Source organism: Rhineura floridana, chromosome 6 (assembly GCF_030035675.1).
Source record: "Rhineura floridana isolate rRhiFlo1 chromosome 6, rRhiFlo1.hap2, whole genome shotgun sequence".
NCBI classification, from domain to species: Eukaryota; Metazoa; Chordata; class Lepidosauria; order Squamata; family Rhineuridae; genus Rhineura; species Rhineura floridana.
Window position 1 is genome coordinate 88,185,231 of NC_084485.1, and position 20,143 is coordinate 88,205,373.

Here is a 20,143-nt window from a genome sequence, read left to right on the forward strand (position 1 = left end):
GCAGGGAGAATGAGAGCAGAGGAAATTTCCTTCCTTCTTTCCCTTCACTTATCTTAATATCTTAGCCAGTATTTCCCCCCCCCTTCATTTCAGTCTTCTCTTCGAGCCAGTCGGGGAACCGTTGGAGGCTATTTCTTGGCTGGAAGATCCATGACATGGTGGCCTGTGAGTATGTAATTAACCCACACATTTGTCAGCCTGATGCCCTCCAGATGTTGTTGAACTACTAGAAATGATTTCAAACATCTGTATCAAAATTAATCAGATTCTACAACCAAAAAACCTGATACACAGCAAGGAGGATGCATCCCGTAACTCAGCCTTTACCAATCTGGTATCTTCTAAATGTTTTGGACTACTACGACTCCCATCAGCACTAGCCAGCATATAGTACGTGGAAAATCCAGGTGACTAGGCTCAGCCTATTTCAGCTCCTGGGGACATCTGTTGTTGTGGGAGAAGGCATTAACAAGGATCTCATTCTCAACCTGACAGCAAAAAGAGGGGAGTGGCTGGGACTGTCATGAATGTGCCCTGCACTTCTGAATGTACTACTACTACTACTACTACTACTACTACTACACAGAGAGGGGGGGCAGCCCTCCCATTAGGCAAGTGAGTCTGCTTCCTTAGATGGCGGATGCTGGGAGGAGGGCAAGAGTCTGTGTGTGCCACACAGCCTGCCCTGTGCCCCTTAAGCTGAAAGACACTATCGCTGGCAACTCTGAGATGACTGCTTGAGATGTTTTTAACTATTTTTACAATACTTTTTTAAAAAAGTATTATTGATGTGCTTGCTGCCCTGGGCTCCTTTGGCTGGAAGGGTAGGATATAAATTGAATAAATAAGATGTTGTTTTTCAAAATACATTTACATCCCACCTTTCTTCAGGAGCTCAAGGTTGTATACATGTTCTCCTCCTTCTGCATTTTATCCTCACAACAACCCTATGAGGTAAATTAGACTGAGAGACTGTGAGTGGCCCAGGGCCACCCAGCAAGCTTCGTGGCTGAATGGGGATTTGAAGCTTGGTCTCCCAGGTCCTAGCTTGGTTTCCCAGGTCCTGACCACTAGATCTACAGGGTGGGAAAGCGGAATAGTGGAGGTGACGTAGTCATTGCAGTGGTAAAAACAGGAAGTAAGGATGTTGTACAAGTATTAGGAGGGAAGTGGGAGGGGCAATGTGATAAGAAAAGAAGAAGATGGCATGAATCTTTGCTGCCATAACAAGTATGTAGTTAGGAAGGTTGTGCCACCTGCTGCCCTCTGCATCACAGATCACAGCCTTTTTGCAGTGTTGCAAAGTAATTAGTACAGCAAGCACAGCATAAAATCACATATTGAAGATTTAAAATGTTAGGGCAGTTTATATAAATACACTATTAGCAGTAGTGTGTGTGAGTGAGTGAGTGAGTGAGTGAGAGAATATGGCAATTCAAGGCTGAAGTGAAATCCAAAGAATGTTTCAAGGGAGTTAAGCCCTGGTGGACACACTGAAACTTACTCCATACACAGGATTGCACTATAAAATGCCCATGCAAACAAATGAATCATATAAAACAGGGATGGGAAACCTGCGGCTCTCCAGATGTTGTTGGACTCCAACTCTCATCAGTCCCAGTCGGCATGGCCAAAGGCCAGGGAAGGTGGGAGTCAGCGTCCAACAAAATGTGAAAGGCCACAGGCTCCCCATCCCTGATGCAAAGTCTTTACAAAAAAAAAAGGAACAAGGAAACACTCTTCTCTGTTTCAAGTGCCGATATTGTTGCCAGCGTAGGAAGTATGATGCAAATTGCTGGATTTAATATGTATGACCAGCCTTTTGCAATGTGGCATCACTGTTGCAAATATGAGACCCAAGTTCTTAAAAAACAAGCAAACTAGTACATCCACAAGGCTATAGTGGGAATTAAAAATAATAAAAAGGCCTTTTTCAAATAAAAATGAAAATAAACTCAAGTTCAAGAGCAGATTCCATTCCTCTTTTGAAATAATGGCAAGAGTCTCTTTTGCACTGTCTAGTAACTTCTTCATTTATTGAGCAACTGTGTTAGGACTGCAACTCTTCACACTAAACCACCCAGATATAAATCTCCAAAATGATTCAGTGGCAAGGCATAAACCTTTTGAAGGACACATTTTCTTTGGAGCAGAAAGGTAATATAACAATAATTTAAAGACCCAGAGAAATAAGTGTCACAGGAGTAAATATCCTTTTTGCTCTGTCACAAAAACACACACACAGCTGTAGATCTCTCAAGTGTTTAACTGCAAGCTGAATGCCATTTTGAACTCCAACGTTACTTGTAAATTCTGTAGGCTACATTCCCCCCTCCCCATGCCTCCACTGGAGACGCGCGCGCACACACAGCTTGTTATTGTTCTAATGCGCTTTGTGCTCCACTTTCTCCCAGATGACATTTAAGCATTGGCTTACCTGTAGCCCCTGCCGTTTCATTGCAGAAAATTTAAGAGGCTGACAAGAAGCCAAATGTTTCCATCATCTTTCCTGCTAGACTTAGGGGGTTTTTTTTCAGGGAGAACTAAACTTCATGGAAACTGAATCCAAGCAGAGGCTTGCTTCTTTGAGTTTTGATACAAAATAAATAAAACTCCTCTTGTCACCCTGGGTAGGACAGCTGTTTAGCATTCTTTATTTTATTTACTGTTTGTTTTCATGTCCCTCCTTTCAATAGGAGCCTAGGGAGACTAGCAGCAATCATAAGATACAAAATACAGTTAAATGATTAAAATATCTAGCAACATGTAGCATAAATGGGGCCTTTAATTTTGGATGCCTCCAAAGTGTCCTTTCTAAATAAGGACCATTCTTATGATCACACAGTGTGCGTGATGATCCTAGGGAAAAGTCAGCCTGTGCTAGCTCTAGTACATGTTGTGTGAAATCCCGCATACACTGACTTCAACTCTTTGCAAGTCACTATAATCCATCCAACCTACATGTGGGTTACCAGTGTTGTGTACAGTAATGTGGAAAGTCAGCACACACATTAAAATGAAATTAATTGGGGGCAGGGGGAGAGAGTGAGAGTGAGAAAGAAGCAAAAAATCAAGAAGCTGGAAGCAGCATGACATGACTTCTCCCATGGACACCACATACCACAGAAAGATTTGAACAGGTCTGTATAATTCTCTATAATTTCGCCCAATATTTGAAACTTTCCATATGTGTGCGTGTGTGCACGCATTGATAGATAGATGAAATTAACACAACACCATTATATCTGTAGCCAACTTTGAATTATCATCTCTTCTGTTAGGTTTACTGTGTTCTATCTGAATTTTTCAACATAAAAATAAACAAAGCATGTAAATAAATTTTGTTATGCCTTGATGTAGTCCAGTATGAAATAGTCCAAGGCTCAGAACTAGTCTTGGCTGGTTGCTGAGGAGTGCCTCAGATTTTTTCAGTCCCCCTCAGCAGCAGCACCATCTTCTCTAGCCATTGACTTCCATTGTGAGCTCCCCCTGTATGTGTGTGTGTGTGTATATATATAATTTTCTTCCTGTTGGCCTCACCCTAAAGATACTACTCATTTGAAAGGCACCAAATTCCCCACCCTCAAGCCTCCTGACATCCCTGATTCAGACTTTTCATTAATCTGTGAAAACATTGTGGCAACAATACTCCATACATCTATTCTGTTATGATGGTGTTGATTTCCATAGGACAACACAGAACAATTTGTGAATGCCATTGCCTTTTCAGAGATATGGCTACATAATAACTGATTTGTAAGATCACATGAAAGTCCATCTGGTCTAGCATTTTGTCTCCTATCCGACAATGCCTGTCCAGGTGCCTCAAGGAAACTCACAGGCATGGCATGATATTGGAGACAGCTTGTTCATCATCTAGGGTGGCCTCCTTTACAGTCCTCTTTTTGAAGCAGTTCTCTGTGGAAGGGCTGTCCAGTCCATGACTGGTTTAAAGATGATGAACAATAAGAAGGAAGAGCAAGGGCCTTGAAGTTATCCATCAACAATTAGCACCTGGACAGCAGACTGAACAAGCACACAGGTCACCTGGTCACAATCCTCCCAATCATGGTGAGATGTATACATTTCTATTTAAATTATAGTAATTGTTAATTAACTTGCATATATACATATAAATTAGCATGTGCAAATTTTATGCAAATCTGTGTCCTGTTTTTGACTATGTAAGTTCCTTTTTTTTTAATGGTGCACACGTGCATCCCCCCCCGTGATCATGCTAGCATAATGCTTATGAAGACTATTAGCCATAGTGCAAATTTCAGAACCATTTATGAAGCAATTCCCCTTTGTAGATTGCATTTTAGGACAGGGACAATTGTTCCGGTAATCATAAAAAGTTTTGGGTTAGGTTGGGATGAGTAACATTTCCCTAGGCTCTCAATCCCCCATCAAGATGGTTAGTGTGTGACTCTTTTTGAAAACCTGGAGGAAAGGTTTGCAGAGGATGGATTGCTCCACAAACTCCTTGCACTGCCTCTGTGTTCCAGGATATAGGGAGGACCTTACGGGTTTAGACCCAGCTGCTGCCAGGGAAATGATAAACTCTGATTACTTAAGATCACTGTGGCATTGTGTTACACAGCTTTATGTGCCTTTTTATACTGCCTATGACAACAGAGATACGTGTCTTAAGGAAAGTGTTTACATTTCTTGGGAGCCTTTCTATTTACCCAAGATATGAATTCATATTGCAGCAGTCAGTCTTTTAATCAGAGTCTTCCCAGATGAGGTGTTTGCACATGTTTGCTTCAGGAAAGGTTTTCAGTCTTATCCAGTATTAATATGTTAACTATCCCAAAGGTGAGAAGCAGGTCAAATTCCATTAGTTTTTGCTTACAGCTCAACAGTGCAAGAGGTAGAAAGCCTGGCTATTCAGAAAAGGAAAATCACAGAGCAAGTGAGGCAATAGCTTTTACTGGGGAAAAAAATAATGTTCAAAATGCTGGCTGAAAGTTTCAGCTTTTGAATTGCACAGAACATTTTTATAGGTGTAGGTGTTGAAAGCAAGTATTTAAAAAGGACAACAATTTAGTGACGTCACATTGGTAGATAATGTCTGTTTACATGCCAAGAAAATGTGCATATGGCGCAAAATGCAGATCCTTTTAATTTGGACCGTTTACTTGACGTTTTACCCAACCCACGTGCAAACTACTGCTTTTGCCTTTAACTCTGGATTAAATGGATGCGATAAAAACCAGCATTTGCTTTTAAAATCCGCTTCTGCTCCTACCATGTATTACCTTTAAAGCGCCTTTTTTTGGCTGTGCAGTTTCTTCGCCATTAGATCCTCCCTTTTCTCCGCCGCTTCAACTGTCCCTGGGCGTCATTTTGTTTCTGGCCCTTGATGAAGCAACTTCCGGTTGCTCTCGCCTTCAGTCAAGCTCCGAGAGAGAGAGAGGAGGTAGGGCTTCCATTAGTGCAGAACAGTCAGATCGGAGACCTCATTATGGGGAAGATCAACCTGCGAAGCCCAGGCTTTGAAAGCAGGTGCTGGACTTTTGTGAGCCAAGAGGCGCTGTAACAGGCACACAGGCACACATGCTCCCACACGTCTGCATATGCCAGACGCCTCTGGCGATTTCTCCGGGTCCTGCTTGCCTGCGCTTCTGCCTCCCCCCACCCCCGTGATCTCCTCTCGGTCCTCCTGAGCTCTGAAGACCGAGAGAAAAAAAACTGTGGGCTGCAGGCTTGCTCGGGCTGGCTCCTTTACTGGCCGCCTCCATTTCCTGGAGTGGGGGCGAGAGCCAGGGTGAAAGCGTGCGCGTGTGTTTTTGCGCTTGCATTTTCAGGGATGCTGGAGCCCCAGGCTGCACGCCTTCCTTTCTCCCGCTTCCCCCCCAATAAATTTCCTCCCCTGTGTGTGTGTGCGGAGGACCTCTTCAGCCTCTTTTGAATAAACTAGCAGAGCCTCTAGCCTTTGCTGCAGAGGATAATAATAATAAATAAAATTTTATTTTTAGGATTGCATTGTACAACTGCAATCGCCATGCACACTTTGGCAAAGAGCCCCATTCAGCATTTCTGAATCAATATGCTTCATATGCTATCATTGCTGGACTTTTCCAAGTACTTACTGCTCACATAAACTGCTCCTGTCTGAAGTTGTTGGGCAACAAAACACAACAAAATAAGAAACCCTACAGGGGCCAGTGTCTGTGATTTTCTCTCTCTAAAGATAATTTTGTGCAGGGTGAGAGTGATTCCCTTTCTTTCAAGCGCCTATTCCTTTGTTTATGGGTACACCACCCCTTCCCCTCCTCCGCAGTTAACATGCTAATGTGTGGGCTCGGCAACAAGGAAACACTGAAAGCAATAAACGCACACGCGTGTGAATGCTACAAAGAAAAACAGCCAATTTATTCATAGCGAGGGCCGAAGTATGTAAACTGTCAAAATCAATCCCAATGGGAAAAGCAGCATGTTTAAAGTGGATCTGGAGTCCCATGTAAACAAGCCCTTGGTATAGCTGAGGGTTGTTTAATAAAGAACAGAGGTTTTGAACAGAAACTATATTAATTTTTTTTAACACATTTCAGGCCCCCCCCTTTTGAGAAATCTTCTTCACATAGTGGCTCTCACTGTATATAAAATTGCTTTATAAACATTACAACATTTATTTGGGGAAAATGCAAAAATTTGTGAACTATCCCGCAAATACATGAGCAGGCCCAGTTGGGTGCAGCTGTAGCAGACCAGATACCTTTCATCCTGAGAAGAACATATCACCATTTAGCTCAACACCAATCAATCTGTTTTAGGGCACAATCCTTGTGGGTACCTTGCTACACTGATGGAATCCTCCTCTTCCCATCAGAATATGAAGCCAAGCAACATGAGGTTTTCTGCAGCTATTCCTTGAATTGACCATGCAGAGTGGTGCCCAGAAATTCCTTGAATGGCCTGATAACTTTTCTAGTGCTGAGGCCCGCTGTTTGAATGAGCATTACACTGCCTGTTGCTGAGTCCAATTGACTGGGATGTGCATGGTCTTTAGGGAGAAGAGAATCCCACTTTTATTTTCCAGGTTGGAAGTTCTTGCAACTGCTTTGACCAGCATTCCTGCAGGCCAGGAATGGGACAGTGCTGGCAAAAGTTGAATGTGTTGCCACAAGGGGCAAGCATAGAAGAGGACTGCCTCTCTGTAGCCAAGTATTTTTGTCAGTCACTATATCATTAATCAAAGCAAAGTGAGCATTTTAGACTTGGGTTCATGATGAAAACATTGCCAGTAGTTGGGTTGTACTGACCAGAGTGCAGTCTAGGTGCTCAAAAGAAAAGCAGACAGCAAGTAGAAAATTAGCAAAACAAGGACCAAACTCAGCTGAAACCCTTTCCCCTTGTATCCTAAGGTTGTTGGCTTTTTTTTTTTTTTTACTTGCAGGGAGTAACTTGGTTTTTTACATGTGAAAGCATTCAGAAATAGTATCCAGTGACAAGCGGCGGGAAGGGATGGTACCACACACCTACCCTTTCATCAGCTACATTGCTGTGCTTAATGGGAGGGCCAATTCCTCCACTGCCAGTGCTGTGTCCACAACATGTCAACCTCTCTGCTACCTCACTTCTCTTATTACCCCTTCTGGTAACACACAGCAATCCAACAGCAATAAGGCCAGGCATGCAGCACCACCCCTCCCTGCTGGCTGCCCCTGATAGTATCTTCCTCCTAGAGTGAAGCCTCATCCTCATGGTACATTTAAAGCAGTATCATACAACTTTAAACAATCATGGCTTCCCCCAAACAATCCTGGGAATGGTAGCTTGTGAAGGATGCTGAGAGAATACCCCTATTCTTCTCAGAGAACTACAATCTCCACGTGATTTAACAGTAAATCCCTCTTCCCAGGGAACTCTGGGAATTGTAACTCTGTGAGGGGCGTTCAGGCTCCTGGGGAGATCGTGGCCGCATTGCTCCTCATCCAGTCTTCCTACTACTACATTGCTGTGAGCTAAGCCATGGTTTTGCTTAGCATTCTGTCTTTACTAAGGCTGAAGTTTTTTCTTCCTCAGATGAACCATGAGCAATAAGCCACTGAACAAACCTTGGCTGTAGATCGTGGCTTGTTCAGAGTGCGATAAATCATGAGCCCTGTTTACAGCACCGTGGCGGCAGCAGGGCTGGAGGAAGAGTCGAGTGCCTGTAATCTTCTCTTCAAGAACTTGCACATTTGTTTGTTTGACTTAGCATCACATGCAAAAAAGGTCACAACAACACAGTCTACTCTGATTCCTCCACCTTATTCTGCTGCATGATTAATTAGGCCTAGGTTTCCGCGATATAAACATGTGGTGTCAAAATCTCTAGTCTGGCTGGTGCTTTTTTATTTTTTAATTAATAATTTATATTATGGTTTTGCAATCACTTCAGCAAATATAATACACAGCCATGTATTGGATCAGTGTGATGTGTGCCTCATAACTTACATCTCCATCCCTGCCTCACAGTCACTAACAACACTGTTAAAATAAACCCAAGGTATTTCCCAGTCTCTAATCTTTCACAGTTTGCACTCTGCATATTTCTAACCAAACATAGCCACCTACTATGAACACACACTTCTGTGCTGTGCTGTCGCTGTGCACACCATTGCTTGTCAAGGCAATATTTTCTTTCATGGCAGGCCAAGCTGAAGCTTCAAGCATGCAGTTTAAATGTTTGCCCACAGATATGCACTGCATTCTTTCATGTAATACATGGTATAATTTCCCCACAACCACTAAGTTCCTTATTTGAGAAGTTTCTGGTTGTAAGGCTTGGCTTGAATTAAATTAAAGTGTAAAACTTTGGTGAATCCCTGATTCATCGCTTGAATACATTACAATGAAAATTCAATTATTAATATTTCAGTAACATATATTGTTAATAAACATCTAAATTATTTACATTTAAAAGGATTTATCCTTTTTACATGTTAAGCGGCAACAAGGCATTGATCTTCACTGGTGGCCCTGCTGATAATGCTTTTCAGCCACTCACCATTTGAAAAGGATAGATCAACACCTCCAGTTTAAATGTTTGCACCAGCATGTTTGTTTTCAACACACTTGTAACATCTCTGCTACATCATTACATGCTGTGAGACACTGTACTTTGTTACTTTTTGGCAGTTTAGGCACTATTTATATTTGTGCATATAGCAAACTTAAGGCTTGTCTTGTTGGGAGCTTCCTGCTCAGCTGGTTTGGCAGTTTAGCAATGATAAACCTGATGTGTGGGAAGCAGTACAGTTGAATGAGGTTTTGTGCGATGTCTTCCATGTAGATTGCCACCCAGAAGGTATTGGAATGCCCTGAATAGTTTCCTAGCACCCAGGCCAGCTGATCGATTTGGCATCACAATGCCATACTGAGATCAGATGTTTGGTTTTCCTGGCCTTGAGTGGCTATATATGCCTTTTAAAGTACATGAATACTTACACTAATGGGATTCAGGACTATCCAAAGACATTTTGATGGTTGGGGCAAAGAGGAATAAGGGAGTAGAGAGTAAGACAAACAGAAATTTACCTCGACTGGCAAGGGAAGAATTGAGGCTTATCTTCCCTAATACTTAAAAATGTAAGAAGTCATCACACTGCAGGTCCTCCTGCTGCAGTTTGGTTCACCACAGACAGGTGGCACTGCAAACTGCAGCATGAAGACTTCAACATTCCATGAGGGATGGCTGCACCGGGCACAGTGGCAGAGCAAGCAAGCAAAGAGTGAAGTGGACCAGTATCAGGTGAGTGAGGTGGTGGTGGCAGCAGTGGCTGTGCAGCAATGCCTGGCAGCACTGGGATGCTTGGAAAGGGGTGTGAAGGTACGTGGGATTGCCGTTCCTGAGGATAGGTGGTGGGATTGGTTCATGAAGCATGCAGGTGTGGGAGCCCCTAGTATAGATATAAACAGAGAAAAACATACTATTAACCCTATCAACTCATGCTAAATTATACAGAATGAAAGATTATGGCATTTGAATAGTCCAAGTATTGGCAGTTTACGACTCTAAGCAGTAAAATGGACATCTCCATCACTGATGCTCTTAGGATGAATTATGCAGTCTTTATTTTTAAATAGGGGAATTTTACTGTAAGGTGAGAACCCCGTATAGCTCTTCTATGCTTACTCACCACAGATAGAACATGTACTTGGTTGTCTTCTTTGAATTAACTATAGTGTGTTTTGTGTTCTAGATTGGAGCATCTCTGATGTCAAGCAATGTGGGGAGTGGCTTGTTTATTGGCTTAGCAGGCACAGGAGCTGCAGGAGGCCTGGCTGTTGGGGGCTTTGAGTGGAACGTAAGATTCTCTTGATGGATTCAATTTTCTCTTTATAAGGATCTGGGTATGGGCATCAGTTTAGTCATGTGAATGCGTTATTTGGAATTTTCAGATATCAGAATTTCTTTGTTTGTTTATTACATTTATATCCCACCTTTTCTCCAGGAGCTCATGGTGGCATACATGGTTTTCCCACTCCTCATTTAATCTCTATAACAACCCCATAAGGTAGGTTAGGTTGAGAGGCAGCGACTGGCCCATGGTCACCCAACAAGCTTCATGGCTGAGTGGAGATGCAAACTCTGGTCTCCCAGGTCCTAGTCCAACTCCCTAACCACTACACCACACTAGCTCTGCTTTATTGTAACTCTCTTTTATTGTAACTCTAACAACACAATGTGAAATGTATAATTGATTTCAACAGAAAAGTTTCTAGGCTCATGCAGCACAATGCAGTGTAAATAAGCAAAATAACGTTAACTCTACAGCACATTTTCCTAGAGCAAACAATGTTCTGCACCTTTAACAGGCCTGGTGCCAGCGTGTGGCCAAGTTGGGCCCAGGCCAAGGGCACCTTAGGGTGGGAGGGTGGAGCCCACTCTGCCATCCACAGTAGTGCTGCATCATGCAACCCAATGCTGCCATGAATTGCAAAGTGGGAGCTCCCACATATCCTCCGTGATACAGGCGGTGCAGGCTTAAATAAGCCCACCTGCCTGACCTACCTGTCATGTTAGCATTTCAGTGTGTGTGCCCCATGTAATGCTTGCCATGCCTGCCATCACCCAAAATGGCAATGGGGGCATCCCTAAGGGGTTGACACCCCCGTTGCCATCTTGGATGCTGGTAGGTGAGCATACAGCATGTAGAGCATGCTTACTAATGCCAAAGGTAGGTGGGGCAGACGGGCTTATATAATTCCTGCACCGCCTGTATTGGGAGGGGATGTTGGAGTAAACAGCACTGTAGGCCCAGGCAGGCTGGTGCCAAGGGGCCCAGTCATGGCTGGCACTGGCCCTGACCTTTCAAATCTCTGCAGTTTCAGAATTTTGGGGAAAACTTTAGAAATCCATTGAAATCCTAACACAGACACACACACAAGGCTTAGTGAGAGGAACTTGCAGCCACTTTGCTTCTCCCCAGTCCTTATTGCTGCAGCTCTGCACTGAGCTAACCCAAGATTTAGTTTAGCAGGTCACTCGAATTACGGCTTGTGGTTAAGCTCTTTTCTCATTAGTCATGAACTGTAGCCAAGGCTTGTTCTTTCTTTTAGCTCGTGGTTAGTGAGCTTAACCATATGCCCTGGTTTGGATGCGATATACTAAGCCAAACAAAATGCAGAAGTGCTCAATTCCTACTTTGGCTCAGTCTTCTCCCAAAAAAGGGTCTATGACCCTCCTGGGAAACAAGTAGTAGAAGGGACAGGATTGGAACTTGAGATTGATAGACAAACGGTCAAGGAATACCTAATCACTTTGAATGAGTTCAAATCGGCAGGGTCCGATAAACTGCATCCTAGAGTATTGAAGGAACTGGCTGAAGAACTCTCAGAACCTCTGTCTGTTATCTTTGCAAAATCATGGAGGACTGGTGAAGTGCTGGATGACTGGAGGAGACCTAATGTTGTCCCTATCTTCAAAAAGGGCAAAAAGGAGGAACCAGGGAACTACAGACCAGTCAGCCTAACATCAATCCCTGGAAAAGCTCTGTAACTGATTATAAAGCAGTCAATCTGTAAGCACCTTGAAAACAATGCAGTGATTACTAGGAGCCAACATGGATTTATGAAGAACAAATCCTGCCAAACTAATCTTATCTCGTTTTTTCATCCGGTAACCTCCCTTGTAGACTGTGGGAATGCTGTGGACATAATACATCTCGACTTCAGCAAAGCTTTTGATAAAGTGCTCCATGATATTCTGATTAGCAAGCTAGTGAAATTTGGGCTGGATGGAAAAACTATCAGGTGGATCCACAGTTGGCTACAGAATCATACTCAAAGGTAAGAAGCCAGCAGGGGTGTGGGGGCTTTCCAGTGTTTTGCACCGCCTGCAGCATGTATGACTATCTGCCTGTTGGACAGAAGTCGTGGGTGTGCTCTCGGTGCAATGAGCTCCTGGCTCTCCGGGAACGACTTCATTTCCTTGACGCCAAGGTGGCGGACCTGGAAAAGCTGAGAGAGGCAGAGAGGTGTGTGGAGGAGGCCTTCAGGGACGTTATAGCTGTGTCCCACTCCAACGATGATAGCTCTCCTGCTATCATGGACAACGATGGTCTCGGGGAAGGAGAGCATCCAGCTGAGGAAGAGGGAAATGATCCCTTAGAAGGGACCCATTCCTTGGGGGATGAGCAGCTATCCTCTCGTGCCGAGGATATATCTCCAGGGGGTGGAGGGATCCTTGTAGTGGGTGATTCGATCATTAGGAACATAGACAGTGGGGTGTGTGATGGGCGTGTAGACCGCAAGGTGTTTTGCCTGCCTGGTGCAAAGGTTGCGGATATCGCCCGTCGTTTAGATAGTTTGGTAGACAGTGCTGGGGAGGAGTCAGTGGTCGTGGTGCACGTTGGCACCAACGACATGGGGAAATGCAGCCGTGAGGTCCTGGAAGCAAAATTTAGGTTGCTAGGTAGGATGCTGAAAGCCAGGACCTCCAAGGTGGCTTTCTCTGAAATGCTACCAGTTCCACGCGCAGGACCAGCCAGACAGGCCCAGCTTCGCAGTCTCAATGCGTGGATGAGACGATGGTGTCGGGTGGAAGGGTTTGGATTTGTTAGGCACTGGGGAACATTTTGGGACAAGCCGGGCCTGTACAAAAGGGACGGGCTCCACTTGAACCAGAATGGAACCAGACTGCTGGCACTTAAAATTAAAAAGGTGGCAGAGCAGCTTTTAAACTGACTGAGGGGGGAAACCCGACAGGAGCTGAGAAAGGTCCGGTTCAGAATAAACCTCCCCCCTGGGATAAAAACCAAAGAAATGATGAAATTTTAAAAGGGGTAGGCCTAGAAGTAGGCATTGTGAGAGCAGGGGCACAGGATATAAATTCAGAAGAGCAAAATTACCACAGGCCTAACCACAAGTGCCAAAGACACTTGAAGAGAGACATTGCTTACAAGTGCCTGTACGCTAATGCTAGGAGCCTGCGAACCAAGATGGGAGAACTGGAGTGCTTGGTCTTAGAGGAGAGCATTGATATAGTGAGCATAACGGAGACCTGGTGGAATGGAGAAACCAGTGGGATACGGTTATCCCTGGATATAAACTATATCGGAAGGACAGGGAAGGACGTATTGGTGGCGGAGTCGCTCTATACGTGAAAGAAGGCATTGAATCCAGCAAGCTCGAAACCCCAAAAGAGGCAGACTCCTCCACAGAATCGTTGTGGGTGGTGATACCATGCCCCAGGAGGGACTTAATACTGGGAACGATCTATCGTCCCCCTGATCAAAATGCTCAGGGAGACCTTGAGATGAGATATGAAATTGAGGAAGCATCCAAACTAGGAAATGTGGTAGTAATGGGTGACTTCAACTACCCGGACATAGACTGGCCGCATATGTGTTCCAGTCATGACAAAGAAGCAAAGTTTCTAGATATTCTAAATGACTATTCCCTAGACCAGTTGGTCATGGAACCGACCAGAGGGATGGCAACCCTGGACTTAATCCTCAGTGGGGACCGGGACCTGGTGCGAGATGTAAGTGTTGTTGAACCGATTGGGAGCAGTGACCACAGTGCTATTAAATTAAACATACATGTAACTGGCCAATTGCCAAGAAAATCCAACACGGTCACATTTGACTTCAAAAGAGGAAACTTCACAAAAATGAGGGGATTGGTAAAAAGAAAGCTGAAAAACAAAGTCCAGAGGGTCACATCACTCGAAAATGCTTGGAAGTTGTTTAAAAACACTATATTAGAAGCTCAACTGGAGTGCATACCGCAGATCAGAAAAGGTACCGCCAGGGCCAAGAAGATGCCAGCATGGTTAACGAGCAAAGTCAAGGAAGCTCTTAGAGGCAAAAAGTCTTCCTTCAAAAAATGGAAGTCTTGTCCGAATGAAGAAAATAAAAAAGAACACAAACTCTGGCAAAAGAAATGCAAGAAGACAATAAGGGATGCTAAAAAAGAATTTGAGGAGCACATTGCTAAGAACATAAAAACCAACAACAAAAAAATCTATAAATACATTCAAAGCAGGAGAGCATCTAGGGAGACGATTGGACCCTTGGATGATAAGGGAGTCAAAGGTGTACTAAAGAACGATAAGGAGATTGCAGAGAAGCTAAATGAATTCTTTGCATCTGTCTTCACAGTGGAAGATATAGGGCAGATCCCTGAACCTGAACTAACATTTGCAGGAAGGGATTCTGAGGAACTGAGACAAATAGTGGTAACGAGAGAGGAAGTTCTAAGCTTAATGGACAATATAAAAACTGACAAATCACCGGGCCCGGATGGCATCCACCCGAGAGTTCTCAAAGAACTCAAATGTGAAATTGCTGATCTGCTAACTAAAATATGTAACTTGTCCCTTGGGTCCTCCTCCGTGCCTGAGGACTGGAAAGTGGCAAATGTAACGCCAATCTTCAAAAAGGGATCCAGAGGGGATCCTGGAAATTACAGGCCAGTTAGCTTAACTTCTGTCCCTGGAAAACTGGTAGAAAGTATTATTAAAGCTAGATTAACTAAGCACATAGAAGAACAAGCCAGCATGGCTTCTGCAAGGGAAAGTCCTGTCTCAGTAACCTATTAGAATTCTTTGAGAGTGTCAACAAGCATATAGATAGAGGTGATCCAGTGGACATAGTGTACTTAGACTTTCGAAAAGCGTTTGACAAGGTACCTCACCAAAGGCTTCTGAGGAAGCTTAGCAGTCATGGAATAAGAGGAGAGGTCCTCTTGTGGATAAGGAATTGGTTGAGAAGCAGAAAGCAGAGAGTAGGAATAAACGGACAGTTCTCCCAATGGAGGGCTGTAGAAAGTGGAGTCCCTCAAGGATCGGTATTGGGACCTGTACTTTTCAACTTGTTCATTAATGACCTAGAATTAGGAGTGAGCAGTGAAGTGGCCAAGTTTGCTGATGACACTAAATTGTTCAGGGTTGTTAAAACAAAAAGGGATTGCGAAGAGCTCCAAAAAGACCTCTCCAAACTGAGTGAATGGGCAGAAAAATGGCAAATGCAATTCAATATAAACAAGTGTAAAATTATGCATATTGGAGCAAAAAATCTGAATTTCACATATACGCTCATGGGGTCTGAACTGGCGGTGACCGACCAGGAGAGAGACCTCGGGGTTGTAGTGGACAGCACGATGAAAATGTCGACCCAGTGTGCGGCAGCTGTGAAAAAGGCAAATTCCATGCTAGGGATAATTAGGAAAGGTATTGAAAATAAAACAGCCGATATCATAATGCCGTTGTATAAATCTATGGTGCGGCCGCATTTGGAATACTGTGTACAGTTCTGGTTGCCTCATCTCAAAAAGGATATTATAGAGTTGGAAAAGGTTCAGAAGAGGGCAACCAGAATGATCAAGGGGATGGAGCGACTCCCTTACGAGGAAAGGTTGCAGCATTTGGGGCTTTTTAGTTTAGAGAAAAGGCGGGTCAGAGGAGACATGATAGAAGTGTATAAAATTATGCATGGCATTGAGAAAGTGGATAGAGAAAAGTTCTTCTCCCTCTCTCATAATACTAGAACTCGTGGACATTCAAAGAAGCTGAATGTTGGAAGATTCAGGACAGACAAAAGGAAGTACTTCTTTACTCAGCGCATAGTTAAACTATGGAATTTGCTCCCACAAGATGCAGTAATGGCCACCAGCTTGGATGGCTTTAAAAGAAGATTAGACAAATTCATGGAGGACAGGGCTATCAATGGCTACTAGCTGTGATGGCTGTGCTCTGCCACCCTAGTCAGAGGCAGCATGCTTCTGAAAACCAGTTGCTGGAAGCCTCAGGAGGGGAGAGTGTTCTTGCACTCGGGTCCTGCTTGCGGGCTTCCCCCAGGCACCTGGTTGGCCACTGTGAGAACAGGATGCTGGACTAGATGGGCCACTGGCCTGATCCAGCAGGCTCTTCTTATGTTCTTATGTTCTTATGTTCTTAAAGAGTGCTTATCAATGATTCCTTCTCAAACTGGGTGGAAGTAACGAGTGGGGTACCACAGGGCTTGGTCCCGGGCCCAGTGCTCTTCAACATTTTTATTAACGACTTGGATGAGGAGGTACAGAGCATGCTTATCAAATTTGCAGATGATACAGAATTTGGGGGCACAGCTAATACCGTGGAAGACAGAAACAAAATTCAAAGGGACCTTGATAGGCTGGAGCATGGGGCTGAAAACAATAGAATGAGATTTAACAGGGATAAATGCAATGTTCTACACTTAGGAAAAAGAAACCAAATGCACAGTTATAAGATGGGGTACACTTGGCTCAGCAATACGACATGTGAGAAGGATCTTGGAATGGCTGTTGATCACAAGCTGAATATGAGCCAACAGTGCAATGTGGCTGCAAAAAAGGCAAATGCTAGTTTAGACTGAAAGAACAGAAGTGTAGTTTCCAAATTGCATGAAGTACTAGTTCCCCTCTATTCAGCACTGGTTAGGCCTCATCTTGAGTACTGCGTCCAGTTCTGGTCTCCGCACTTCAAGAAGGATGCAGACAAGCTGGAACAGGTTCAGAGGAGGGCAACAAGGATGATCAGGGGACTGGAAACAAAACCCTATGAGGAGAGACTGAAAGAACTGGGCATGTTTAGCCTAGAGGAGACTGAGGGGAGATATGATAGCACTCTTCCAGTACATGAAAGGATGTCACACAGAAGAGGGCCGGGTTCTCTTCTTCATTGTTCCAGAGTGCAGGACACAGAATAATGGGCTCAAGTTGCAGGAACTGGAGTAGGGAGGTGAAGGTCATCCTCAAGTTGCAGGAAGCCAGATTTCGACTGGACATCAGGAAAAACTTCCTAACTGTTAGAGCCATACAACAATGGAACCAATTACCTAGAGCGGTAGTGGGCTCTCCAACACTGGACAGCCATCTGTCAGGAATGCTTTGATTTGGATTCCTGCATTGAGCAGGGGGTTGGACTCGATGGCCTTATAGACACCTTCCAACTCTACTATTCTATGATTCTATGCAGCAACAAGACTTGGGAGGAGCAAAGCAGCTGTGAACATACATCTAGGTTTAACGGTCTAATTATGGTTTACAGTGAATGAGCTGCATGGTGGTGCATGCACCCTCAAAATCCTTGCTTTGCTTTTCCCTCCGTCTTGGCTGCACCGAGAGCAATAAACTATAAGTCTTGGCTTGTTGTGTCATCTGAACCTGGCCTCATGGTTTGTCTTACCCAAACAAATCATGAGTGGTAAGCTAAGAACAAATCTTGGCCACCACACATGGTTTGCTTAGAGAGAAATAAACCACAAGACGGGGTTTGGAAGGCACAACAAACCAAGGTTTGTGGTTTGTTGCTTCTAGTGTGATTCAGCCAGGAGCTGGGGAGGAATGAAGCAGGGACTTTTGAGCATCATGCACTAGAATGCTGCTCATTTGCTTTAAACCATAGTTAAACATTAATAGTGGTTAAACATGACATGTGAACCAGGACAATATATTTGAATGTAGAAGCAGTCTCTTAATTGTACTGTTATAGTCACTACATTGACAGGATACTTCTGAGTGATTATTAGAGGTCTCCATAATAAACCAAAACTCTTCTCATCTATAAGTAGTGTTCACCTTCAAACAGACCCATTCTATTGCTTGGCTTCAGCAAGGTAAGCCATAATGTGTAATGTTTAAGTAGGGGTGGGGAATCTGAGGTCCTCCGGATGTTACTGCAACTCACTTCATGTTGTCAAAGTCCAACAGCATTTGGAGGGCCATAGTTTCTCCACCCTTGTGTTAAATCCTAATTCAGCCTTCACCAACCTGGGGCCCTCTAGATGTTTTAGACTATAATGCTGTAGGGTGATGGGGGGGTTAGTGCAAAATATCTGAAGGACACCAAGTTGGTGAAGGCTGGCCTAATTCTATACCTGGCAAGTAGGATGGAGCTCACTGATTCTACCCATCTGCCAGGAACCTCCATCCTTTTCCTTACTATTGATTTTGGCACTTATATATTTGTGTTGGCCTTCATGGCACAGGCCTGTCAAAAAAGTCCACAAGATGGCATAGAGGGTGAGAAAAGTCTATACCCTGTTCATGTGCCTGGACAAAGACAGTTATAACTGTCCTTTTCTGGCACATCTGTACCTCTTCAAGGGCAGGAGAAAGCTGCTGATAGAGAAGACACAACGGCTGTCCATGGACCAGTTGCATGGTTTGTGTCAGCTCCCAGTGCTGGCCAACAGCACCAGGTAGGGTGAGACCATGGTGCTCTATCCTATGACCTACTGTCCTGTTTTAGTACACAGAATCACAGTGGAACATAGGAAGCTGCCTTATATAAAGTTGGACCCATTGTTCCATCCAGCTCAGTAGTGCCTACACTGACTGGCGGCGGCTCTCCAGGGTTTCAGGCACATGAAGATGCTGGGGGTTGAACCTGGGATGTTCTGCATGCAAAGCAGATGCTCTACCACGGAGCTACAGCCCTTCCCCAAGGTGTAAGTTATCTTGAACATAGGAAAGTAATTAGAAACACTTTTGTTGTGGGACTCAGTACTACAGTGTGGTCACCAGTTTTGCTTTGGAGTGATCCGTTCCAAAACTTGAAAGCTCCTTATTTCCAGTATCTATTTCTGGCAACCCAGACCCAAGGCTTTTGTGTCCCCTGTGATTCATCCTTGCCTTTTGAAAACTACTGATCCAAGGTTATATCCAGATATATTTATTTAGGGATGGATGGACACACTGAAGTCTGATCTGTCCCAGTTCTCAGTGGGGGCAGGACTAAATCCTCTCCATCCCATTTCCAGGCAGATTTTCAAGGGGAAATATTCTTTTAAAAACAACTTTTAAGGTGGTTTGAGGGTTGTGTGCTGCCTCAGTCTACTCCCATCACTTTTTCCCCTTTAACCTGTCTGAAATTGTGTATCCAACAGCTATCCACAGCCTGAGCAGCTAGCAAGTGAAGTTTCTTGCTGCCACTTGCCTTGAACGAATATAGAGCACGTTCCCCTGGAAGTGACGGGGCTTGATGACATTCCAATGCTCCCAGAGGGAATTGTACGGAAAAAGACATGGCTATCCCAGTGTTTAAAGGGAAAAACCCCAAACCATTTTGGAATGGAATCTTCCAGGCTGCTGATTCTGAAGTGGACCATTGTTTTGATCCTGGTCAAGATCTGGCTGGATCAGATCAGGTGAGCCCGGTCCAAGCAGGGAGGATTCAGCCTTCATCCTTACTTTTATCCAGTGGCCTTCTAGTGTCCATTTGTCCCTGCCCTTGTACAGTTGACAGCCAGGCAAGACATTCCAGCAGTGTAGCATACGTTGTATCTGCCTTCCAGTTCCATAGAGATACTGGCAACTGGTCCTTACAATTTTAATATTGCTTGCATAGAACTGATTGTGTAACAATGATGTACAAAATCTGTCCATATGTTGTATTATTTTCTTCTTATGTGCTAGGCCACGTGGGCATTGCTGGTCCTTGGCTGGATCTTTGTGCCAGTTTACATTTCTTCAGGAGTGGTCACCATGCCCGAATACCTAAGGAAAAGATTTGGAGGGCAGAGGATTCAAATCTACATGTCTGTACTGTCCCTCGTTCTGTATATATTCACCAAAATATCAGTATGTATCCCAGGGAAATATAATCACATCTTTGAAAGCACAGCACTTTCACAGAGAGATGATGGGCCAGTTGTTTGAATGAGTTGTTTTGCTAGTCTCA

General features: G+C 44.1%; 1 protein-coding gene across 6 annotated transcripts in view; it reads left to right on the forward strand.

Moving 5' to 3' along the window:
* Nucleotides 1-20,143, forward strand: part of SLC5A9 (solute carrier family 5 member 9) — a 69,825-nt gene that overhangs the window by 14,190 nt on the left and 35,492 nt on the right. For 3 of the 6 annotated variants that reach the window (XM_061630449.1, XM_061630446.1, XM_061630447.1), the window contains 3 exons: nt 94-165; nt 10,197-10,301; nt 19,879-20,043. In XM_061630449.1, the coding sequence (XP_061486433.1) occupies nt 94-165; nt 10,197-10,301; nt 19,879-20,043 (342 nt within the window). Of the gene's footprint in view, nt 1-93; nt 166-340; nt 408-10,196; nt 10,302-19,349; nt 19,611-19,878; nt 20,044-20,143 lie in introns of those variants that run through there. The other 3 variants (XM_061630451.1, XM_061630450.1, XM_061630452.1) reach the window with 3 other exon arrangements.